Source organism: Dermacentor andersoni, chromosome 4, assembly GCF_023375885.2.
Source record: "Dermacentor andersoni chromosome 4, qqDerAnde1_hic_scaffold, whole genome shotgun sequence".
NCBI lineage: Eukaryota > Metazoa > Arthropoda > Arachnida > Ixodida > Ixodidae > Dermacentor > Dermacentor andersoni.
The window spans coordinates 131220533-131247788 of NC_092817.1; the positions used below are offsets into that span (position 1 = coordinate 131220533).

The 27256-nt window shown below is 45.9% G+C and overlaps 1 protein-coding gene across 1 annotated transcript; it reads right to left on the reverse strand.

Annotated features, from left to right (window-relative positions):
* Positions 1-7739: 7739 nt before the first annotated feature.
* Positions 7740-9090, reverse strand: LOC126537818 (uncharacterized). The gene has a single exon (XM_050184900.3). It carries the CDS (start codon positions 9088-9090, stop codon positions 7918-7920), a length of 1173 nt encoding a protein of 390 aa, XP_050040857.1. The 3' UTR covers positions 7740-7917.
* Between the last annotated feature and the right edge of the window lie 18166 nt (positions 9091-27256).

Sequence of the window (27256 nt, forward strand, 5' to 3'; positions counted from 1 at the left end):
CAATCTTAGAGAGCTTGTTTACAACCAGGCTCTAAAGATAAGCAGCTATTCATGTAACTTTTGTCACATGGCAATCCCTTATTTCGTATTTATTGTTTATTTTTTACTTGTTTGTCTCAGCGCGCTGTCTTGTCAAACAACACAAAATTATGGGAAGAGCCTTAACCGCAAATAACCAAGCTACACAGCCAGAAATTAAAAAGCATTACCCACGACCGAGGTATCGTGTTAACCCTACATTCCTAGTGTATCCCACAAACCGAAGAGGGCCGCTAGCAAGGACAATGTTTAGGCAGCATTTTTTTCTGCCCTTTAGAATCTAATTACAATGTATATGCAGGTGAACTGGGAAAAATCCAAAATATCATTAACAAATCATTCTGGCCAGAATATGTGCGCTAGTTCGTTGAACACGAAAAAAAGATGTGCTGTATGTTATCTGTATGCTTATGTGAATATTCAATATTTTGGAATATTCAATCGAATATTACGCTTTTCGATATTCGCTTCAGCTCGAATTTCAGTAGTACAAGAGCTTTTGAAGTATTCGAACGGAACGAACATACCTTTTCTCCCGCCTATAAGGTGCGCCCTCAATTACACCACCTTGAAAAGGAAAGAAAGAAGAAAAATCGGCCAGTATAAGAGACGAAGACAACTGCGTTACAACGCCCAGTGCACTCATCTACCCCGTCGTAAATTCGGGCACCCGCTCTGTTTTCCACCTCTTCGATGACGCGGATGGCCGAAAACTTTGCCCTAAATATGTTTTCATGGCAGCGCAGACCGCACTGCTGTGAAACCACACTACGAGGCGAAATTGACATTGCCGTGAAGTCACACCTCGAGTCGGAAATTCGCCTATACATACCCGCACCCCCGTTTTACTGTTCGTTTGTTTCTTTGAATTTATTATGCCTGTTATAAGCTCCCAAACACGGTAAAGTTAGAGCATGTGTAATCGACACTTTGGTTTTGGTGATCAAGTTGCATCGCTCAACTCGTACTCGAGACAAAGCAAAGACGAACTTGTTTATGGTGGCATACTGATTTCCGCAGCTGCTCGATCACTCGGGCATATTCTGTGAATATATTTGCGTTGACGTGGCACTAAACCGTAACTTTGGTGGTGGACACCCAGCGAAACTGCGCTGTGTAAGCCGACAGCCAAGGCAACTGGCTGACAGCAAACCGTCGCGGTAAGTCTGCCGCTGATTAGGCTCCAGATCACGCGTCGGGGCCAGTCTCACTACCGCAAACGCGGAAGGGGTTCAAGCTCGCGTGTAGACTGAGAGCATCAAGCTGAATTTCCACAACGCAGCGTAAACTGCCGGCGTTGCGCAGCGAAGGTATCACTTCGCAGCGTCCCGGCGACGCATGCCAGGATAACGTGAAACGCTGGCGCGGCCTCAGCCACCGCAAAATTTTAGGTAGGCTGAAGCACAGTAGAGGCGTGATTAGAAAACTTAGTGTGTATAACCAGCTACACCCAGTCGGAGCCCTTTTTGTAGCGCTAGTCAGTACTGGTGTGGTACGAAATTATACCGAAAAGCATATTGGTGCAAAAAAGAAGAGAAGATATTTATACGACCGTATCCGTCACAGGTATAGACAGTGGTACATGGTGGATAGGTAAATCTTGAGAAAGGAAAAACAAAGATTAAGGACCTACATACAAAAAGAACTAGAATGAAAAGCATGTGTACCACACCTGATTAACTAAACAAGGCTGGGTGTCCACTTGTCTCCGCCCCGTTTCAAAGGCGATTTCATGCATTATCATCATCATCATCGAAAGGAAAATTGCTGTTTATTCGTCGGCGCTTCACTATTCGATATTCTGTATATACTATTCGTATTCGATTGGTGTTCGGAAGTGTTTATGTTCACCCCCTTCTACAATAAACGCATTTCACGTCTTTAAATCCTGGTACAGTGTTTCAGTAGCTCATAAGGCACTGGTTAAATGTACTTTCTTTTCTTTTTCGCCTCACAGATCCTTAATCTTTGCTTTTCCTTTCTCGAAAATTCCCTATCCATCATGTACCACTATCTATACCTGTAACGGATACGGTCGTATCAATATCTTCCCTTCTTTTTTTCCACCAGTGTGCTTTTCGGTATAATTTCGTACCACACCAGTACTGACTAGCGCTAAAAAAAGTGCTCCAACTGGGTGTAGCCGGTTGTACACACTAAGTTTTCTTATCGCGCCTATACTGTGCTTCAGCCTACCAGGTCCCGGGGCCGCTCCAGATCGGGAAGCCACACCTGGGGCCCACAGAACAGGGTCCGGTTCGAGGAGCCAGCCGGTCCTGGGAAACAAGGCGCCACCTGGGCATACAGGGTGCGGAGTGGAGGGAGAACTGGCGAAAAGGTAACGGGGGGTGCGACGCCAGTGCATGGTTCATCTGAAATAGATCAGCTTAGGAAAGAAAATGCCGAGATGCGTAGCATAATTGAGTTAATGCGAGCCGAAATAGCAGAGCTCAGAAAGGCTAGTCAAGCTCACCACGTTCCAGTCCCTAGTTCAACCCCCTCAGGGACCCCCTCGGCGACCCCCTCTCCCAAACCCCCTCGGGGACCTCATGCCTTTCCAGCCGCTAGTTCATCCCCCTCGGGGACCGCCTCTCCCCAAACCGCAGACGTTGCCATGGTCGTGGATGCGAGTCACTCGGGCAACCCAGCCAAAAGAAAGGCCGTTCTCAGCATGCCCGAAAATGTACAGGCTAAAGCCAAGTCCGAAGTCACAGAAATGTTTAGTTCCATCTGCTTCGAGATCAAGAAAATCAACGAACGACTATCTGCAGTGGATCAGCGACTCTTGGTCGTGGATCAGAAGTTAGAAGCGCAAAATGTCGGAATTCAATGCTTAGAAAACAGAATGTTAGAGATAGAGTCCAAGGTGCAGGAAATGAACATCAGGACGTCGACCCACGTACGTCCCGTTAACTTGCTGGATGGCGCGTCGGTACCTGCGCCGCCACCACTGCACATTCCCGGACCGATTAATAGAACCATCTCCCTCGAGAGCCTAGTAGCAACGCCGGAAGGCGCTCTATACAGAGAGGATGGGGCCACACACCAAATTTAGGATTTGGCAGTGGAACTACGGGGGACTCCACCATAAAAAATGCACCCTGCAGCAGTTTGTTCGCACTCACAAAGAAAAGCCACATGTTATATTATTGCAAGAAGCGATGACTGATCAGGTTTCACTCCAGTGATACAAAGCTCTTGCTCTCCGTGGGGACGGCAGAGGAATCTGCACATTAGTCAACAGCAAGTTCACTTTCGTCGCACACTATCTAGGGGTCCGGCCTAGCAAGACGGAGACCTCCCTAGTAGAAGTCATCCCAAGTCAATCCAACATCTCCAGCATTTTTATACTTAACGTATATAGCAGCCCGAGCGATCACAGACAACGTTTCAAAACCATCATAACTAGGGCAACGAAACTCGCCATAAGCTCTCCACTGGTTGTGGCCTGCGATTTCAACTCCCCCTTTCACGCGTGGAACTACACGCACGACACGGTCAAGGGCAGAAGCCTGTGGCAGGAGGCGGGAGATGCGGGACTCTCTCTATTGACGGACCCAGCCTTTCCCACCAGACGGGGCACCTCCTCGACCAGGGACTCTGTCCCGGATCTCGCCTTTGTTAAAAACGCTGTCTCAGCCATGTGGTCGAATCTGCTCATAGACCTCGGTAGTGATCACTACATCACGGTCACCAGCTTACAAGTGGAGCAGAAAAGAAAGAAGGCGTTATCGGTGCCTGACTGGGACAAATTCCGTGAGGTTCGCAAGGCCCGCGCCGCCCGTGGAGAAAAGCCGGAGAGTCTCGTCCAGTGGTGCGCACTAATTCTGCAAGATGTCTGCTCCACCACCAAAACCATAGAGACGGATCTACAGACAGACAAAATGGATAGCAGGCTAGCACACCTTCTCGAGGCTAAGCAATCACTTCTCGAGAGGTGGAAAAGCCAACGCTTGAATCGCAAGCTCAGAAAAGAGATAGCCGAGATCAACAAGCAGATCGACGAGCACTGCCCAGCCCTGTCTAGGCAGCAATGGGACGAAATTTGCAATTCAATCGACGGGCAGCTGCGCACGGGAGGGAAGTGGAATCTTCTCAAACACTTGCTCGACGACTCCGGCACCAAGTCAAACCAGAGAACTGTCCTCGCTAAAGCGCTCCACGAAGCCAAGAAGTCGTCTTCGGAAAAGGACATGCTGGAGATGTTGGCTAAGAAGTACCTGTCGCTCAAGACTGTGTCCGATGAGGCGGCATACCCAGTATACAAAGGGAAGCCGAACTCCGCGCTGGACGAGCCTTTCAAAATCAGTGAAATCCGCCGCGCCCTACACGACCTCAATGGTAGGCCAGCAACCGGCCCGGATCACATTAACAACAAGGCTCTCAGAAACCTAGAGGACCCATCGATCGAGTTTCTTACGGATGAGATAAATCGGATTTGGGAGCAGGGAATTGTACCTGAAGAATGGAAGTTGGCGAAGGTCATACTAATCCCAAAGCCCGGTAAACCGCCGAGCCTGGACAACCTCCGCCCGATCTCACTGACGTCATGTGTAGGGAAGGTGGCCGAGCACGCCATCCATAACAGAATTGCCGAGTATATCGAGACCAACGACCTTTTCCCTCACAACATGATAGGTTTCAGGCCAGGCCTCTCCACCCAGGACGCCATGAAGCTTATCAAGATCCAAATCCTGAAACGCTGCACTCGGGACACGAGAGCCATTCTTGGTTTGGACCTGGAGAAGGCCTTTGATAACATCCGTCACGAGTTTGTTCTCGACGCCATCTCCAAGCTCGACCTGGGCTCGTCCTTCCATGCCTTCGTCAGGTCTTTCTTGAGCAAACGATGCGCCATCCTCAAGGCTGGAGATTTGGAATCGGAGAAAATGGAGCTGAGCAGAAGAGGCACCCCGCAGGGGTCAGTCATCTCACCACTCCTCTTCAACATCGCAATGGTCGACCTCTCAAGGTATCTAGGCCAGGTCCAAGGCATCGGTCACACGATCTACGCGGACGACATCACTGTCTGGTGCGCGGGTGGCAGTGACGGACAAGTCGACGCCGCTCTCCAGGAAGCTGTCGACACTACAGAGCGCTTTCTAACCGACACGGGACTCCGGTGCTCCCCAAAGAAATCGGAGCTCTTTCTCTACAGCCCAAGTAGAAAGGGCCGCAAGCCACAGAACTGGAAACCCCCCACTGAAATTGACATTAATCTCTACACCAATTGCGGAGATCCCATTCCCAAAGTCGCGTCCATTCGAATCTTGTGAATGACACTCGAAGGGGCGGGCACGAATAGCATCACCATTCACAAACTAGCAAAAAAGACGGATAGCGTCATCGGTCTAATCAGGCGGGTAGCTAACAGAAGGAGAGGCCTGAGCGAAGAGAATCTGTTAAGGCTAGTCCACGCTTTCTTGTTGTGCCATTTTACGTACGTAGCGGCCATGCACGTCTGGAAGAGAGCCGAGCGAAACAAGCTAAATGCCATGATAAGGAGGGGGATCAAGAGCGCGCTCGGAGTACCAAACTACACACGCACCGACCGACTCCTGCAGTTGGGTATTCATAATACCCTGTAAGCAATTGCAGAAGCACAAGAAAGAGCACAGATTCTCAGGGTCTCCGGCACCAGAGCGAGCAGACGACTCCTAACTGAGATGGGCGTACCCCCGGCCACTGTGGAAGACGCCTACCAGGGCCTTCCGAAAGAGCAGAAAGATACCATCATCATATCGCCCGCCCCACGCAATATGCATTCCCAGCGCAACGTAGAACGAAGGAAGGCTAGAGCGGTGGCGCTCCTACGCCGCGCAACAGAACACCCTGGCGGCAGCTGCTTCGTTGACGCGGCCCAGTATGGCAACAGCAACAATTTCACGGCAGTGTCAATCAACCACAGGGGTTCTACCGTTAACGCCGCTTCGGTACGAAGCACGCCGTCGCGTGCGGCCGAGCAAGTGTCCATTGCCTTGGCCCTCCTGGACGACAAACATGCCAATATCTTCAGCGACTCCAGGGCAGCCATCCGCGCCTTCAGCGTTGGCACCGTGTGTAAGGAAGCCTGTCGCATCCTCGACGGCAAAAGTATCGCCACCCACACTCTCATGTGGTTTCCCGCTATCATGGGATCCATCATGGGAGGCCCCACAAACCTCAACGAGCTGGCCCACTCCAAGGCGCGAGGTCTCGCATTCCGCGACCATGGAGAACTCCAACGCCGGCCCGCAGTGGTGGAGAGCAGAGATCAACCGACCACATACAATGACACTGCCCAGCACTTTTATCTCGGCAGGAGAGACTTTCCCCTTCCACACAAGAAGTTAAATAGAGCACAGGAAATTGACCCTCAGATTATTGCAAACAGGCTCGTATGCCAGCCCGGCTTTATTCCACAAAATTTATCCCGACACCTATGCCACTAGTTCTTGCAGACACTGCAATGACATCGCTAGCCTAGACCATATGCTCTGGCGTTGCCCCTCGTTACGAGGCACAGAACAAATAAATGAGGACAAGTGGCTCTCTGCTATCAAGAGCCCCGATGCCGGGGCGCAACTATGGGCTGTCCAGAGGGTTCACGATGTGGCGGTCGGGCAGGGCCTGACTGTCGCAACGTGGGAGCGGCCCGCAGCGCGCTGAGTCACGCACCTCAGAGCCTTCATTAAAGTTTTGCATTCATCCATCACGGATTTGAAAATATGCTTCAGCGAACACTTCGGACAAACATGCCAATATAATTTCAATTGGGTCACGTTCCACTGCACATTGGTCGCAAAACCGTGCGCGATACACCGTTTCTTTACCACTCAAAAACATAGTGACAAAAAAAAAAGCTGTATTCGTTATTTATTCTATAAAACCTTGACCTAGCTTCATAAACTGATTTCGACATTTTCTGTAATTCTTTGCCTTAAAAAAGAAAGACCAGCACGAATTTCTTTTTTTTTCTGTTATGAATTTGTCATGGTTACTTATTTCGTACTTTCCTCCTGCCACTACTTCTCCATCGGCGGAACCTACCACTTGTCAATTACGTGGCTGCTGAGCTAAGGATCCTTGGTTCAAATCTGCCAATTATTCATCGTTACTGTGCGAGCGACCGAGCCTACTTGGCAGGACTTACGAAGAATATCTATTAAAGCAGAATAAAGCAGAGAAAAGTTATTAAAGCAGATAAGGAAGGACAGTAACACAAAAGCCCAACAAAGAAATGATGAACGAAAGAGGCCAGCAGTCATACCATATTTGCATAACGTCTCTCACACATTAAAAAATATTGGCCGCAAGGTCAGCGTGGAAGTAGCGTTTTCCGCGCCGGATACGCTGCGCAGGCTCTGTACGGCCGTAAATCCACTCCATCCGCGCACCACTGTCTGTTCAACCATACACAGCAGGCGTTTTGGGACTTGCGTTGTTGGGGTTGTTTATTCAATTCCACTATCATGTGAGAAGACATATATAGGCCAAATTGGTCGCTGCCTCAATGAAAGGCAAAAACCAGGATTACAATGTACTAAACAGGGACACTTACGAATTATCGGTCGCGACTGCGGATATAAGCCAAATTTTAACGCGATAGCGTTAAGAAGCTCGTGTCGCAGAAAAGCCGGTGTCGTCGGCGACGTTGGCCGTGAGCGAAAAATTGTGGAATGCAATTCATAAATTAAAGCAACTTGCAAGATGGGCTGGGTGGGAATCGAACCAGGGTCTCCGGAGTGTGAGACGGAGACGCTACCATTCAGCCATGAGTTCTTTTTTTTTTCTTTGTTGCATGGAAATATTGGTAGTGTCAAATCAATGCAGTTACATTACATATGAACATACACACACACACAAAAATTCACACACAGTATGCAGTCCCATGACAGTTCAAAATTCTGGCAAACAAACACAAGCGTCCAGACGAGAAATCCACTCAGGTACGGGATCATATGTAGAAACCACACTACGGACTTGAGCAGTTTCTTCACGGAAGATAGACCTTGTTGAGTGAGGTGGCTCGGCATGTCTGTCGTTCATTCGACTTCTCCATAATGAATAAAGTCCTAATAACAAACAAATCGTATGGTGTATTACTGGCTGTCTTTTGAAAGGAAGGAACCGGATACCATAATATGTGAGAGGAAAGTCTTTTTTGAGAGTTCTTCGTAGAATGTCCCAAAAATGAAATGCATCACGACAAAGTATAAAGCAATGCTCTATTGTCTCGGGTTGATTGCAAAGTCTGCAATTTGTATTCCAGGGTACGAACAGTCCTTTTTCCTGAAGCCACGTTTTAACTGGCAGTGTGGAGGTGTGCAGCTTAAAGAAAAACGTTTTCGCTGCAGGCGCAATGCACATTCTACGGACACGGCAAAGAACATCTTGACCAAATAGAGACAGATACGGCTTTCGGTACAGAGGTTCAGGGAAAAGGTTATCTGTAAGCGCTACATTTAGCGACGTGCGATTAACGGTAAACAAATATTCAAGGGTGAATCTGGCTTTTAAGAATGAAATAGCGTCGACAAGTTCCTTTAGGAAGCCCCATAACGGTAGTTCTTGAGCAAAGTTTGTCGTGACAAAAAGAAAAGGGAGGTGTGACGCAAGACGTGCTGGATGAACTGCGAGAAGGAATGGATGACGGACATTTTTAAGGTAAAATAAGCGCATGACCAATTGTCGCACAAACAAATGCACAAGACCCAGGCCTCCCTTTTCAAGCGGGAAAAGAAGGTTGTCCCTTCTCATGGCATCCCATGATGAATGCCAAATAAAACATGCAAATATTCTATGAAATGCCTGGACATGGACACGTGAGCAGTGCAAGACCTGCAGAACATAAAGAAGCTTCGAAGCGAGAAATGTATTGCATGCCTTAGCTCTCGCAAAAATGGAGAGATCACGTCCCTGCCAGGTTGTCACCTTTCGACGAATAGTGGTTATCGCGGACGTCCAATGAGGTCCACTATTACGGAAGTTATCGAGAGGTACTCCAAGATATCGCAACGGAGACTGATTCCAATGAATATTCGCGAATACAGAGGGAGTGAGCGCCCACATGCCTAGCCAAAAGCCTCTACTTTTGTCAAAATTTACAGTAGCTCCTGCAGTCTCACAGAAACGCAGGGTAGCGTCTATTGCCTTGGCAATGCTTGGCTTATCGACGCAAAAGAAGGCAATGTCATCTGCATAAGCTAGCACTTTAATTTCCTCATCGGCATACCTGTATCCTTTAATGCTCGAGTCGCAAAGCACGCTTAAGCAAAGCGGTTCTAAGTATATGGCGAAGAGTAAAGGCGAGAGAGGACAACCCTGACGAACGGATGACTGTACCTGTATTATATCTGAGAGGGTACGGTCCACAATTAACTTTGTAGTGCAATGTTTATAACAAAGTGTTATATCATTGTATAATACATCCCTTAACTGAAAATGTCGCAGTAGTTGGAACAAAAATTTGTGTTGAACCTTATCAAAAGCTTTGGCGAGGTCAATCTGGAGAAGAGCTACTTGATCCGTACTACCCTCTATGCACTCAAGGACTGAACGTGCGATATGAACATTTGTCTGTATAGTGCGGCCTCGAATTCCGCGTGTTTGATGATCACCTACTAATTTAGTAATTACTGTCTGCAATCTATTTGTCAGTACTTTTGCAAATACTTTGTAATCCACGTTACACAACGATATCGGCCCATATTCGTTTACCCTCTTTATTATTTCATCATCAGTGCTCTTTGGTTGTGTGGCACTGATAGAAAGATGGAGGAAGCTCACTATATTTATAGGCTTCCTGGAAAAGCTGCTCAAGAAAAGGACACAGGAATTCCTGAAATTTTATATAAAATTCAGCACTAAGGCCATCAGGGCCAGGCGTCTTGTTCTTCTGCAGCGTTTCGATGGCAAAATTAATTTCTTCTCGAGTGCTTGGCCCATCAACGCTGAGGCGATCGTCTTCTTCTAAGTGTAGCATAAGCGAAATAAACTGATCAGCGTTTTCTTCGTATCCATTCTGAGGCTTAATTGCAGTGAAAAGATCTTTATAGTGAGCTTCAAATAGGTTTACTATTTGGGACGTTTCTGTGTATATAGACCAACCAGACTAGACTCAATTTCCAATATTTGCTTGGAAAGCGCATATCGCTTTTCATCACCGAGAGCCCTTTTTGTGGGCTGTTCTTTTGTGAAGCGAGTTCGATGGTTCAAAGCAAGACACAAGCGCCTCTGGTGAATGCGGTGTTGCCTTAGAAACGTGCCGTAGAAAGTTATACTGCGGTGTAAATCGGTAATTATGAGCATGTAAATTACAGAAGTCGCAGTTAAACGCGTAGCGAAGTGCGTTTCCGCTACATTTCTTCTGCGCTTGGCGCACACGTAGAGCAATCTTGCGGCAAGCACAGAAGACCCCCTCCTCGCAATGTACGGCGTTGCCCCGACAGGTGGCGCGCCACTCACCCGCTTCTCCCCTTCATCTCGTTTCAGCGCATTCTGGCCGTGCGTGGACCGGTGCGAGGATGCCCCAATGCCCTTCCGTTAAATAAGTTTTCTCGCTCTCTCCCCTTCCAACTACCAGCGTGCGTCACTCGAATCCTCGTGTTTAGGCGACGCGACTCCTCTTTCCGCTCACAGCGCGATTCCTAGGTGCAGTGTCCGATTCGGGACGCCTCTGGCGTCTGGTGGGAAAGCGTCCCCTGCGATGTGTGCCGTGCTGCTGGCGAGAGGTCATGCGTCTGCGTGGTGCTCCCAAGCGAGATAAGGACGATCCCATCCAGGCGTCAGCAACATGATCGCGTCCGCCTTCATGACGCGTCGCGGCCCGGCTGTCCGTGCCGATCACGACGTTTGGCTCGCGTAGATTGTTTCTCCCTCCGAGACACCGAGTTCTTTGGTTCATTCCGCTTGCTCAGGCACACGTTTCGTCTTTGTGTGACTCAAGAGCATGCCGAGCGAATGAGTGGGCGGTGCGAACGGAGTGCGATAACGCTATCGCGTTCCACTCTTGAAGGCGAAGCTTCAGCGTCCTCCAAGTTTTTTATCTGTGTAAAGTGCTAAAAAAGCACCGATCGCAACTTACGCTGGAGAAAATTGAAGCTGATATCATTGCAAGGGCTGGCAGCACGTCTGTTAGCGGACCATGTTTTCGCCTATCTTCAAATGAAGTAAGATTTCTTGATCAGTTTTACCGTTCATGACAGAATTGCGCGTTCTGTGACTCATGATAGTGCAGTCTTCTATCTGTGTGACGTTTTCTGAAGTCTTGCGACGACATTGCTTGATGCTTTCCTGTAGCAATATATTTCGTGCAACCTGTCAAATATCTCCTGCAAGAGACACCTCAAAAATGGGTCATTTTTTGCGACTCTAGGGCAGCACTTCAGATTCTCTATTTTGCCATATATCATAGGACTCATGAGCAGCTCACATATGAAATAAGAGAAGATCACCATCAAACTATTGCTAAAGGGCATCAAAATTATATTCCAGTGGCTACCTGGACATACCGCTATTGCTGGTAATGACCTCGCCGACGAAGCTGCCCGGTCTGCCCATCTGGATGCCCGACCAGTTCCAATCTCCTTATCAAGAACCGACGCTGCAAGGCAGCTTCATATTGTGGCGAAAGCTATGACCCACAAATACTGGTGTTCTCCCAACATCCCGAAGTGTCATCTTCATAGGCTGGATCCATCCTTAAAGCTACAAGTGCCATCAAAAATTTCCCGCTATGAGGCAACAGTATTTTGCCGCCTCTGACTCGGAGTGGCATGTACGAAGGCCTACTCGTTTCGCATTGGAATGGGGGATACGCCCATGTGCGACTTTTGCGGAACCACAGAAACGTTTGATCACATCCTATGTATCTTTCCCCAATACGACGTCGAGCGCGAAGTTCTCCAGACACCACTGAACCAGCTGGACTATATACAATTTTACGTAATGAAGATCCTTGGACCCTGACCGTTCGCGTCGATGGCACAGAAGGCCACGAAAGCTCTCTTGAAATAGCTCAAGTCGACAGTTCGTGGGAACCGTGTGTAGACTCGGTGCAAACCTTTCACTGTGCGCGAAACTGTGCTCTCTCTCTCTCTCTCTCTTTATCCCCCTACCCCCTTCTCCCAGTGCAGGGTAGCAAACCGGACGTGCGTCTGATTAACCTCCCTGCCTTTCTTGTCTTCTATTTCTCTCTCTCTCTCTCTCTCTCTGCCAAAAAACCAGTTGGAAGTCAGCGCTCTGTTCTTTCATCTGGCCGGCTCGGCTTCTTTCTTCTTTTATATGTTCCGCTGTACCCGTTTTAGAATGAAGAGGGACACCATCGATACAATGTGATGAGACACCAGCATATACTCACCATGTCATTTAGATCTGCGAACAAGAAGTGATCAGAGAATGATTGATGAATAAACATTTATTGAGAGACCTTATGTGCTATACTAGTTCGGTTCGGCGTTCAGTGTGTGCGATCAGTCTGTTTTCGGTCAGCCGTGTCTGCACTGTTGGAGCATCCAACGTTTACCTTTAGCAAGACGTTTTGCAGTGAAAATGTAGACTGCTTCGTCGTGCGCTCCACTGTTAAATAATTTCTTAACGAAAGGAGCGTTTCTCGCCGCAAAATATCGAGGAATGTTGCGTCTACTCTAATTGCCCCAGTACCTGGGATCCACATTTTTTAAACGCGAAGCATTTCATGGCGAACATGTGCCACTCTCACAGTATCTGCCTAGCCACCTACGCCTTGGTGCTGTAGTGGTCATTTCGTTAACTTGGTATGTACCAAATTGGCATAGTATGACAGGAGTGTATGACGAACATGAGTGATCGGTCATGAAGGTCATGTAACATGACAGGCCATGAACCAGCCACCTACGTCTTGGTGCTCTCATGGTCGTTTCATTAAATTTGTAGGTACCAAAATTGGCATAGCATAACCAGAGCGTATGAAGAACATAAATGATAGATCATGACATGACTATCATGGCATCTGTTCCACGTAGGTCATGAAACAGTCGCCTACGTCTTGGTGTTCTCATGATCGTTTCGTTAGCTTGGTTTGTAGCACAATTGGCATAGTATGACCAGAGTGTATGACTAACATAATGATGGGTCATGACATTAATGTCATGATATGCGTGTCATGTAGGTCATGAAACAGGATCCTACGTCTTGGTATGTAATAAACTTGGCACAGTATGACAAGATTGTATGACTAACATAAATGATTAGTCATGACATGAACATCATGAGATGTGTGTCATGTAGTTCATGGAACAGCCGCCTACGTCTTGGTGCTCTTGTGGTCGTTTCGCTAACTTGGTATGTACCAAGACTGGCATAGTATGACAAGTGTGTATACGAACATAAATAATAGGTCATGACATCCGTCTCATGTAGGTTATGAAACAGCCACCCATGTCTTGGTGGTCTCATGGTCGAACTTGGTAGGTTCCCCACACACTCATTTGCATAACGTCGATTTCTACAAGGTGTGGAATCTGCCGGCTTTTTCTCACAGCTTACGTTGTGCCTGCATATAGTCTGACGAACATATACAAACGGCCATCATCGTCAAACTTCCAAGCTTACATGTGCTGCTTGCTGTGGTAAACTAGCGTCATCTTTCGTACCATACTCTATTATCCCCGAGAACAACCTACCAGGGTGCTTCGAGCATCGCTGTCGTAACGTCAGAGCATGGACTCGCACCTGTCGTCAGCTGCAGTTCGGGTGTAAGGGCGATGTCCACACGCCTTCGGTAGTGTTTCCATAAGTTCGCTCTCGTTCGCTATGCTTGTATACTTATGATGATCGTCTCAAATATATTTTTATGACGTCCTATTTCACACAAATTATTTCGAAGAGCTTATTATGTAGACGACAATATATTCCTCAAAGTCAACGCTACAGTGCCAGCCGAAGGAGCTCAGACCAGTGCACTGCGACTTTTTCATGATTGGGTCTAGCCTTTGCAGCGTAGTTCACTTGAATAAGAAAAGCATAAAAGCAAGAACATAGCACATAATAATCCTGTTAGGATACCATAACTGCCGTGGTGCAACAAGCATGTCACAAACGTTGACTTTATATAACTTCTACAACATTTACATTGATTTTAACCGGCTAAAACATGTTTACTCACGACGAGTAGTTCATAGTATAATATCAAAGTTTTGCGTTTTTCACAGAAATACTACGCAGTAAGACGAGGACTTAACTTTCACTGCAGTTTAGATTTTACAACACCCTTTACTTCTCTAACTGCTTCCCAAATTTAGGCTGTTCTTCACTGGCTAATTTTAAGAGGTAGTAACTTAAAGCAAAACTAATTGCCGCTTACAAGTGTTTGAGGTACACAGAAAGAAATGTACCAGCATGTGTTCCCTTTTCCGTGCTACACGTTAAACTCACTTGAGCAATTTACTGGTGCTTATTGCTAGAGGAACAGAAAAGACGGATATGTTTGGCGAACTGGCACAGGCTGCTCGGCCCAAATTTTTTAGTGAAATATGCCTTTTAGAATGTGTGGCTGCAGCCAGAAGGAAGCCGGAGCCGCATTCATTAGTTGTATGAGACATATTGAAGGTATCATTACTCACCGGTGGAGGTCAAAAATCAAGCGAATTCATATGAGCCTTGAGGCGTCTTTCTTATAAGGCTAGTATGCGAGGTTCTCTTTTATGGACTAACAATGCGAATAGTTGTCCATTTCTATCAGTAAACAATGCAAGATCGAGACATGGGGAGGTAAAAGGTGTTTCAATTTTCATTTTCAAGGCAGCCTAAGCTGCGCTGTATTGCCTCAAGCATACTTTAGGCATTGCAATTGGCGCTGTAAAAACTGCTTCATGGTTTCAATTTCTAGTTATAGTGAACTGATGGGTTTCGCGAGCAATGCGTGCCTAGCCATAGCAACAATCGGTTACTTCCGATGCGTGAGGGGTGTGCCATACTGTCGATAAAGCTACTGAGGAACGCCATGAAACATTTCATCGCTTGCAATTTATTGACTCTCGAAAACACGAAGTATTAACCACGAAATGTTTCTTTCAGGATATTTTTGTTATGGTATTCATGAAGTATATACATAATATACATGACCAAGCGTCGTGTTAACAAGCATGAGCACTGCGTTTCCTGGGTGCTTGTTTCAGCGTACGGCGAAAGTAGTCGAAAGCTGTTCCGTACAAACTGTGCGCTAACTCTTCCTCTTACGCAATAATAAAGTAGCGATATTTGACTACAACAACCCAACATAGTTTCATGATGAAAGCATTGCTGGGCAGTGTCCTCCTAACACGGTTACATGATGCTGCCACCAAATACCAAGACTTTTCTTCCATGTAAAACAGCTAAGTTGTAAGGTAATTGTTTAGTGAAGTATCATACACAACTTCGCATGTCGAATTTGCATATATTTCTTCAACTCAAAATTTATGAACAGATGCGGCGCATATATGCATTGCAAATATGACTGGAGCTGCCAATGCACCACGCATGCACGAAAGGAACGAGGGCGCGCAGCAGCCGAACGAGCCGGAGCGAGCGGCGTCCTGCCCAGTGACGTCACTCGCCAGAAGGCGCCACTCCAACTTCTCGCCTCTAGCAGTGCAAAAGCTAATCAAATATAACTTGAAAGAGCGTATGCTTGGGCATGTTCGTAATTCATAGTGACCACTTTCTTTAGCGCAGGAGAAAGAACACAGGACTGAAAGGAACGACGTGGACACAGCACTAACTTCCAATGTTTGGATTATTTCACGAAGTGGTACATGTGTATATAGAAAACAGATAGTACCACACGCGGGCGTATTTGTACTAGTTCTGTATCTGAAGAACAGCAAATATGTATGTCTGTCGGGAGTTAAGATAAAACGAAGAAGTGATATATTGGCTGCAAGATAAAAAGACCGGTCTGTCTTTCCATCCCCGTCGAATCATTATCTGTGTCTTGTCTAGATATTCGCCGCGGTGACTTAGCGGCTATGGTCTTACGCTGCTAAGCAGGAAGTCGAGGGATCAAGACCCGGCCATGGTGGCCGCATATTGCTGGTGGCGAAAGAAAAAAAACGCCCGTGTTTCGTGCATTTGGGGCTCGTTAATGAACCGCGGGTGGTCGAAATTAATCTCGGGTCCCACTCTACGGCGTCACTCATTATTAAATCGGGATTTTGGCCCGTACACCCTCGGAATTAAATTCTTGTTTGCAAGTCAGATTCTTTTTTTTTTAAGTTCGATTGAAGGCGCATTAACATACGTGCCCACCCAAATTATCAATATTCGTCGCTTCAACTAATTCACGAGTTCCCTGCGTCGGGCTTTTTCCTATCACTTTGCATTACGTCAATATGGCCACGCATTCACAGTTTCTGCAGTGAAGGCCAGGCTGGCCGTGTTCAACACCAACAGAGTGTCATGATGAAAGCATTGCTGGGCAGTGTCCTCCTAACACGGTTACATGATGCTGCCGCCAAATACCAAGACTTTTCTTCCATGTAAGACAGCTAACTTGTAAGGTAATTGCTTAGCGAAGTATCATACACAACTTCGCATGTCGAATTTGCACATATTTCTTTCACGCAAAATTTATGGACAGACGCGGCGCATATATGCATTGCAAATATGATGCTCAAGATTTGCGGGCTCACGTAGCCTATCATTTGTCTGGCCAATGTATTTTTTACCACAGGACAACGGTAGGTTTTACACAATTTCTTACATTTAGCGAAGCTTTCTTTGCGCTTTCTCTGGCAACCTGGCTTCTTGAAGCCGTCGTAATTGGCCTTTTACAGACTAGAAAGGTTGCATGGCGCTGAAAATATGACTCTTACATTGAGCCTGTGGGAGACATCGTGTATGTACGGTATTACTTCAGGAACTGTGGGTGCGTTCCCGTATTCACGCAATGCCGCGCGATAGAAAAAAGTCCGACGCAGAGAACTCGTGAAATTGTTGAAGCGACGAACATTGATAGTTTAGATGGACACGTGTGCGCCTTCAATCAATCTCTCTAAAAAAAAAGAGATAATCTTATTTTCTAACCAAGACGCACAGAGTGGTTTGACGGAGATGGCAAACAGACTGGTCTTGCAGCCAACATATCACTTCTTCATTTTGGCTTAACTCCCGACACAGATTCATTTTTGCTGCTCTTCAAATACAAAACTAGTACAAGTACGCCCGTGTGTGTGGTAATGTTTCTATGTACAAATGTAGCACTTCAAAAAATAAACCAAACGTTGGAATTTCGCGCTGTGGCCACGCCGTTCCTTTCAGCCCTGAGTTCTTTTTGGCGTGATAAAGAAACGTTGTCCGTAAAGAAATAAAAGCGTTGCAATGTTTTTCTTTAAGGTTACATTATGGAAGCACAGTCCTCTTGTTGAGCGGAAGCAAAGCATCACGTTAATGAGAGAACTTCAAAAAGCTTTCAACAACAACTGCCTGGCTTGACAATACCAGGGTCCTTCAAGAAAAGTGTTTAAGGAACCTGAAAATGCATATAATGGAGGATTTGAGTAAGGTCAAAATAAAAAGACAAAGAAAATGTGCATTCATGTTCTTCACGTAAAATCACAAAAACTTAGGAAACCTTCAGATTATTGTAGTACAAAATTTTTACCTTCCTTTCTCGCATTCTGTAAGATTCACTAACAGTTGCGCCTACCATCCCAGTGTTGGGGCCAGCCTGCTCACTGCGATGGTAGATGGTAGGTGGCTTCTGTTAATGCTTATGCCCCTATCTTACCTTTCTGGTCCTTTCCCAAAAGTAGTCACAGGACGATCTGTAGAGGAAGAGTTGAAGGCTCACGAGATCACACGGCCGCGACGAGAACAATAACTTTTTCTGTGGAGTGATGGTGTTTAAGGACCATGTTCGTGACTGCACAATATACTGACGGTCATTTCCGCCTCCTCATGCACGCCTGTAAAGTAGTGTCACAGCAGACAAGCAACAGAATCGGATTGACTGCTTAAACATCGCGACACTATGCTCCCACGTGACCAACTACTGTGTCTTGACGCCACGACTTGTAGACCTTCTGGAAGCCAAAACCAAAACTGGTTTGTAGAAAAACTTTTATAACACAATTTTTATAGTCCTCGAAAACTTGGTAGTACCTTGGGTGTAGAAGTCCAGGACGTTAATTTATGCACAAAATGAACAGTCTAAAAAAATGCTCTGTGAGTACTAAGATTTTCAAGGCAAGAAAGTTACTGGGAAAGGGAAGGCACGTACATAAATGACTTTTTTTAAAACACGTTAACAACATTCTTAAATATTTTCTGTGGCATATAGCACAAATTCACTAATATAGCTGGATAACTTGAAGAGGCGCTAGTTACCATGGAAATGAAATGCATAATTGAATAATTGACACAATTTTAGTGATCAACTGTTGAAACGATTACATTAGTTTACATATTGCAATACACCAACTGAAGTCAGTGACTTCGCCAGGTACGCCAACTTGGAACTAATCTTAAATCTAGTACTAGTTGTCAAAGTAGCGGTAAAACGTCATTGTTTTTCCACTTATCTTTTTTTTACAGAAATGCCTTTTTATGCATTAAACATCAAAAATTACTGGGAAACCTACGCATTTCGTTGCAAACTTTGGTAACGCCTTTCTTGAAAATGGCATCATCCTCAGAATTTGTCCCGAGTGCATATGACTTTGGAAGTCGCCGTTTTCAGTTCGTAAACTGCAATAAGTAAGTTCGTAAACTGCAATCCTAAGTAATTAGTTTAGGATGTTAATTAGCAAAATATTGATTTTGATTAATCCTGCAAATAACGTCTGCCCCTGATAGTATTCTACCTCAATGAGTCAATTTGTGCTATACGCCACAGGTGATATCGAAAAAATTCTCCTAACGACAAAAATCCGGCAGATCCCACGCACTGTGGGAATCGATGCAGTGTGTGGAAGCAGTGTGTGGGGAGCCTACCAAGTTAACAAAACGACCATGAGCGCACCAAAACATAGGCGCCTGTTTCATGACCTACATGACACGCATCTCACGACATTCATGTCATGGCCTATCATTTATGTTCGTCATACACTCTTGTCATACTATGCCAATTTCGGTACATACCAAGTTAACGAAACGACTATGAGAGCACCAAGACGTAGGCGGCTAGATAGAAAGCTATACAGATACTGTCAAAATGGACAAATGTTCACCAAGAAATGCTTCGCATTTAAGACCACTCCATATAAGGAAAGAGGCTGAGACCAACACAAGATGGTTTCCTGGCGCATGTTTATTTCATCTGGGCACATGATGATGTTTCCTTGAACTATTGCTGACTAAATCTTCCCTCGATCGTGTCCCCCGTTGCCATTCCACGTTACCATCTCTCCCTTTCTGGCACCTTCGTTTTCTTTTTTTCTTTCTTTATTTGTCCAGAAATATGCGCAAATTGACTACAGAAAGGGCTATATAGCTAACATATTAGCTACGAATGGGAAACACGAAAAAGTAGCAGTATGAGAATATTCTGAACTTGCAAATAACGAATCGAATAGTGTACTCTTAGATTTGGTCCTTGAATCGAATAGTCACTCTTTAATTGTTTAGGCCATCGAATAGTCACGACTAAAAAAATCTTAATATATTTCGAATACTTTTCCGATACTTTACGTTGCCGACTGAACACCATCCAGCATGAAATTCAATGAAAAACGGGTTGATTTTCATCTCATCCACAGCGGACATAACGTATTAGAGCCCGTTGCGTCACTCAGGCAGCCACACATTTCCAGCTAAACATGATCAGGCGCCATAAAATGTTGTTTAGACAAGGCCTTCGGCAGTTGATCTTACTTGGTACTATTTTTTGCGCACTTGTGCAACACTACCCTCTTATGGGATTAAATTAGAATATGTTTCAATGCGACTTACTTTATGTAATAGTGGTACCATGTGTCGCAACAAATTGAACTAGACAAAAATGTGTGTTTTCTCTCTCTCTGCCATCACCGCGAACGACACGCAAGTCTGGTTCGGTTGCGAAGGTATACAGTAATATTATTTGGCCTTTAACGTTAACTATGCAAACTTTATATCACAATGCATGACTGAGCATCTTCTGAAAAGTCCTGAATTCACGAACAATCTACTACGATATTCCTGATGCTCCCGTCGAGCTTCTAATATGGCATATGTTCTATAACTGGCAGTATAATGCCAGAAAATTTCAATTTTTGTGAACATAAGGATGTGAAAAATGTTGGTGCGAAGGCTGTACATTATCTGCAAACTGCACGCAAAAATATTGCATATTAGATTCAGTATCATAAATTGCAGTTGGGACACCATTAAAAGGTAAGGAAACTACAAGGCTGTGTCAAAACAACTGTATAGCAAGATATCAAAACACTAAGAAACTAACTGTCACCAAAAAATCAAACAAGAACAAAAAGAGATCACAGGTGTAGAAGAACGACGACACAAGCACCAACAGCTAGGTCATGTGAACATTGAGAAATATGAAAAAAATTTGCATGAATCACCATTCATGGAGAACTCACCTAGTAATTTCCTACGAGGCTATTCCGCACAGTCTTGAGACCTGTGGTGGGACACGACCAGGTTTCAAGCCCTTTTTGCACCCTCGCTCCTGACTCCATGCAACCTCCTGCCCTTCCATGTCTAGCGTGCTTCCTGGCAGATGACCTCTTCGCGTGACTGCTCCTCCCTGAAATTGGTGACAAAAAAAAAAGCTAGCTCGCGAGCAAGTGCAATGTGTACAGCTTATTCTTCTTGATCATGAAAACATACGGAGCGTCCCAGCTAACGTGCACCAGCTTAAAAGAAAGCGTACATTGTTTATCTTGACTAGCAATTGCTTTTCGAAATATCCGTCGGCCATATTCCTCATTTTCTTGTAAAGACGACAATGACACCGAACACAAACCTCGATGTGCACACTGGATGGAAGAGCGGCGGGGTGCGAATAACTTGCGAACAAGATTTTGGCGGCAGAGTGCCGTTACGCTCGCGTCTAGGTTTATTATGACGCGCAGCACTTCGTTGTTGCTGGAAATCGCAGAAGGCGCTCTCGGTACAGAGTCAATGAAAAGCTGAAGAAGCGTCTGTGATTTCCTATCGAAAACGACGGAAGGGGCCTTCGCTATCGAGCCAGAGCCGCTCCAGCTTAAAATCTTAGTTAATAAATCCTGAAGCCTTCAGATTTCGCGACAAATGCTGATGCCCACGTTTGCCGGTGTGTATTCTGCGAATCCGCGAGGCTGCTGCATGGCAAGACGTCGGTACATTTCCTGTAGTTCCCAATAAATTGAAGTGCTCAAAACTACGTCGCCTGTCACAGCTTGTTTTGTTACAAAAGCAACTGGTTACGTGTAAATGGTTACTGAAAACAGTAACGGAATCGCAGTGAGTCTTACTGAGTAGAGAAAGTAATTATTACCTTCCGAAAATAAAAATAACTATAGATTATTACAACTAACCATTTACACGTAATTCGTTAAGTAGAAGTCTAGTTTCAAAACATCACTTTCAGTTGTCCGCGGCGTGTTATTGTTTGAATAGCTCTTGCTTCCGTGCTTAAAGGAAAGCCGCTTTTCCGTGCAAGTAGCGGGCCGCGGTGGCTTTTTATGGTTTCACGGGCTTTCTTTTGGTGCACTTGAGGTACCGAAATTCAAGTCAGTACGTGGTCGCGTTCCAGGGATCGGCAGTCACCAAGTGGTACTTATCACGGCTTAGCAGCACTGACACAGTTGGTTCCATTTCAGACCCATGAGGTACACCTCCCTGAGGCTCCTGAAGACGATTCACGTAAAACTTGGGGTCAGAGCTTCCACCTAGGACCTCCGAAGTGCGATCATTAAAAAAAGTGTTTTAACAAAACACAAGAGAGAACCAATAATGCCGAAATATTGTTTTTAATATCGCTGATCAGGGCATTGTAGGAAACCGGGACGAAAGCGTTTTGAAGTCAATGGCTGCATTTATTGTGCCTATGGTTCCCGCTGATGGTGTGCCGCTGGGGCCATGACTGCGTACTGGGGCTTCTGCGGACGCCAGCCTGAATAGTCCTACGGTATCTAAACTATAAAAGAAAGATACATAAATTTTATTACAAGTGACTCTTTGTCTAATACAGCACTTTTGTTGGACATCTCTTATTTATCTTTCAGCCACCCCAATGCACCGCATGATAAAACGACAGACTCAGAAAGGCGTGACTCGTTTCAGAAATCTACACGAGGTCAATGTTAGTGATAAAGGACTGACGTGTTCAAGCCTCTCTGGAGTCTTTCCTGGCTCTGGGATCGATATAAACGCCGACCGAGTGCTTCCACTGTCGGGAGAGTTCGCCCTTCGTCCGAGCTTCTATTAACGCGTTCAAAGTTTGGCAGAAGCTCTCTTCGTCCAAGCTGTCCAATGGCCGACCAAGTTTCGTTGTCTTCCAGGGGAATGCTCGCGACATTTCTGTCGCGTGTCGCCGTTTCGCCATCGTCAAGGGAGAATGAGGCCGCGTTGCCTGAATTGCCCGCAGTGAGTATCGTTTGGAAGACTGCTTCATCCGTACACGAGTGCGAAGTTGGGCTAGTTGGTTAGACGACATTCTCCCCTGTTGCTAATCTTGCTGTGCTCTTGTAGCTAGAGCATTTTTGAGAATGTTGCTTCCCCTGGAGAGCTTTTTTTTTTCGTGTAAATGAAGTCAATGCTACGATACCTTAGTACTCAATGACATCTCCAACTTCAGTCAGCGCTTGCATCTGGTCCCTTATCGGAGTCTTTTGCGTCGTTTAAAGTATGGAACCCAACCAAACAGCTCAAGTTCGCTGGTTATTCAATCCGAAGATCTCTAAAGAGCTGCAGCATGGGTCGATTATTTGGCTACGCCGTAAAACATGATTCCGTACTAATGGCGGCCAATGAAAACAAAAGGAAGAAAAGAACAAATGTAGGAGTAAAGATACTTGCTTTCTCATTTTTTCTAAAATTCGTCTGAGACTATAAGCGCATTGTTGCACAATGACACCGCGCAAGTTCGCTACCAACGCAGTACATGAAATAATATGTACGCCTCAAAAAACATCGTCAAACTGCGCATTTTCTTGAGGTCAATTGTGAATTTTTGCCAGAGGAAAAGGTTATTTGCTCGGATAGACTGCATATCGCTGAGCTTCTGTTTTGCCAGAAAGCTGTACTTTCCTATTTTACTTTTTCTAACTTTTACTTTCCTCTGCCATGTTTTTCCCAGCCCACGTTATTTTAAATAACCCCTTTAAACTTACGCCACAAGAATGCAGCACAGGCTCGCCTAAGGTAATTATTACAACGAAGGCGCCAAATAAAACAAGGGACGAAGGAAGGAGACACGAGACAACCACGTAGGCGCACTAACAACTGAGCGTTTTATTTCTTGACACAGGAATAAATACCTGGTTTCAAGGATCAAAACAACAAGAAGAAAAAGGGCCGTCATCTGCATCGTCATCTGCATGTCTCCTTCCTTCGTCCGTCGTTTTATTTGGCACCTTCTTTGTAATCATGCATAACCAACTCGCCCACCAGCACGTGCTCAGTAAAGTAATTAGCTGTGCGTGAAACGCACATATATGGTGCCGCGTACTTCTTCTCTTTTTTTTTGTGGCGGTATGCATGTCGCCCCGTTTTTATCATCTATGCCATTACATGGAGACGTAGGTGAAGCCACTCTGGACGGCTCAAAACAAGGTTATGTGCCGGCGACGAGCAGATTAGCAAATTCATGCTGCATGGTCCCGTCACTCGCTCATTCCTCGGACTGCAGTGGGGCCCCGGATGTTATAAAAACGTGAAACACGTGATCCACCTCGGGTTACTGGTTAGGCATGCATGATGAACGAAGCAGGAAACCGCCAAATGTCACGGCTTTCTGTCACATGTGGCCTAAAACCAACCTTCCTCCCCTGTGAGTGTACGTCATACGAAGATGAGTGGCTTGCCCTTCAGGCAGCTTTAGGGCACATAGATGGCTGGCCTTTTACAGAAGAGGAGATACCGGTGCTGTGGCCCCGTGCGTCTCCGATGTGCGAAGCCACAAAAGCGCTGCTGCGTCCCTTGAAATGCACTTTCGCGGTTTATAAACATAGGCTCTGCACAGCTTCCGGTTTTGCCCACTGTCGTAGCGCCCTTTATTTAGCGGACAAAAAAGGCAACGAAGCGTAGCAGAATTGCGTTTAAAAAAGCTAGCAGATTTTCAATACCCCCCCCCCCCCCCCTTTACACAACTACAAGTTGACAAGTCAAGTTTGCCGTATGTCTTACAAAAAAAAAATGTCACTACTAGTCCTGAGTCATCATGCGCCTTTCTTTTATCTGAAAATGTAAAAAAAGAGACTTCCTGCACTTTGAAACAGCTTAAGAACACACTTGCTGTTCCGGTAATAATGCACGCGACCACCACTTTCTTCGGACCGCACGGTCGCTGCTGTTCTATCGCACGACCACGTGTATTGCACGAGAGAACGGTGAAGCTTCACTGTGTGTTTGCGTGTCCGTGCATACTGTGTACTTCACTCCTACTCACGTTGCAGTTCATTTTCCCCCAGCGCAGAATAGTCAAGTGAGCTAAGCCTGCTTAACTTCCTTGCCTATCCTTTATCGCTTCTTTCTATTTGCGTCACGACACTTAGTCACTGGCGATTTGCAGTCGTTGAGAAAGTCCCGTCTCTTTTTATTCTTTTTTTTTTTTCCAACAGGGCCCCGTCAGACTCAGCGCAATCACTTCCATCGGTGCGAAATTCGTCGTGACCAAACTGCAGGTGGCGATAAGCTTGTGCATGCTCGGCCTGAGCCACACGGTATCCGCGGCAGAGGAGGCCATCTTCGGCGCCTCGGGAACACCAGTGCCAGCAGCGGTGCCCGACACCCACGAGCCACAGGAATGCTCCGCAGCCGACCATGGGGACCCGGACGCTCAGGCTCGACGGCGTCAGGCAGCTGTCGTCCACGAAGAACGCATGACGCGTCGACCGTGGCTCGACTGGGGGATCCCCACCCTTTATGTTATTTGTGTCTCGATATTGTCAGTCATGATTTCAAAGTGGTCTAACTAAAAAAAAAAAAAGGTCATAGCGATAACATATCCGGCGGTACAATAAAGTTGTTATCATCATCATCATGCTCGTTGCTGCCGAATAAGAAATTATCGTGACATCGTAAAACCATGCTCCACCTAAGAACCGGCTAAAATACTCATCAACTATGAACTCAAGCTACTAAGGAATGTAAAAAAAAATATGTAAAGCAATAAGGCAGAGAGTTAAGAGAGCGGTGAAATAGAGAGTCAGGATGCGCTATATCAGCGATATGCGAACGTCCAGAAGAAGCGTTACCAGATTGACCTTTATCTCGGCAGCCATGGCATGAAAAACAAAACAAACAAATAAAAGCAAGTCGCACACAGCCAACATCAAAGCACATGAAACAAGATACGCGCAAGTTCAAACAAACATTTCTCTTTCAGAGAGACTGCATAAACCTAATATCAGACAGAAAATCAGGAAGTGCTCCAAACACGCATTTTTGTTTGGGCGCTCCTGTCTCATTGCAGCCCCCTCCCCTCCTCCTCTTTGCAAGTTAGCATGCGACTTCACTTTGTTACGTTCCTACATTTCTGCATACATTCTCCAGAAGCTTTTTTCCTGTTTCTCTAGACTAGGTATGGTATGATGAACTTTATTAATGTCCTGAAGATCAACCCTTAGGTTGACGCAGGCGGCTCCCACGTCGGGACAGTAAGGTTTAACCTTACCGCCATATCATGGGCCTTCTGGACGGCCTGTACTTGATCAAAAAGACCTCCACTGTGTGGGACTCGCGACCACCAGTCTCTCTCCTTGTCACAGTCTGTGAAAGACACAGGACACTGCCGAAGCATGCGATCCAGAGTAATGATGCCATTGCACTTCTCGCAATGGATTGGTACCTTTCTTTCTAGATATAACTTGTTAATAAAGTTTGGACTTCGATAAGTTCTTGTCTGCAACAATCTCAGAGTCACCGCTTGAGCTCTATTGTGCTTAGCGCGCGGCACTGAGAATTCCCTTCTGTTCATGTAGTAATGCCTCGAGATTTCATTATATGTAAGAACTTGGTCCCTGTTCTCCTCCTGTACATTATTAAGGTCCTGGTCGCGTAGTGCACGGATAGTAAGTCCTCGTGCAGCTGCGTTAGCCATCTCGTTTAAATTCTTCCTGGATGGATCGACAAACCCCGTGTGCGCAGGAAACCAGCGGATTTCGGTCCCTTGGCTGTCCAACTCACCGATCAGCTGGGCAGCCCTTTTGGTTACAAAGCCATTGGTAAAGTGTCTAATAGGCATCTTAGAGTCACTGTAAATCCGCGTCCACTTATTATTCCTTAAAGCCAATGCTATCGCTACTTGTTCTGCGACTGTCGTGTCTTTAGTCATGATTGTAATAGCAATTTGAGTGAGACCATCTGCATCTACTACTACTGCCGTAAAGGCTTTCTTTCCTCTGACCCATGCAGCATCTACAAAAGCCGCATGTCCTCTGTCGTGTTGTACTCTTGCAGGAGAGCTTTGGCCCTTGCCTTTTGTCTTTCCAGGTTGTGCACCGGGTGCATATTTCTGGAGAAAGGATTCGTCTTGATTATCTTTCTTATGCTATTTTTTAGTTCTACTGTGCCTTCACCTGAAATTTTGAATTCGGTTGGGCACCACTTTACCTCTTCTAGTATTGCTCTACCTGACCTTGTTCCAGAGAGCCTCTCTCTGTGGGCAATTCGCTAAGCTTCAGTTATCTTGGCTATTGTGTTGTGGAGCCAGTTTTATTAATTTATTATCCGACGTGTTAATCGGTAGCCCCACTGTTGTTTTGTTTAGCCTTTTAATTAATCTGTTCAACTTGTTTAGCTCTGACTGTGTCCAACTGAGCATCCCAGCTACATATGAGAAGTGACACAAGGCGAGAGCGTGGACCAGTCGCATGGAGCTCTTCTCTCCCAACCCTCTGTGCCTGTTAGTGATTCTCCTTAGCAGTCTTATTACCTCCTCAGTCTTGCTTGTGATGTGTTGTATTGTTTTTCCGTTTGCCCCGTTTGCCTCCAGAAATAACCCTAAGACTCTAATGGATTCTACTTGCTTAATATATTCGCCTGCCTTCGTGGTTAGTACTAACCTGGGTTCTTCCTCGCGAACATATCCCCTCGGTTTTCTACTCCTCTTCTATTATTGAGTACAAGGAGT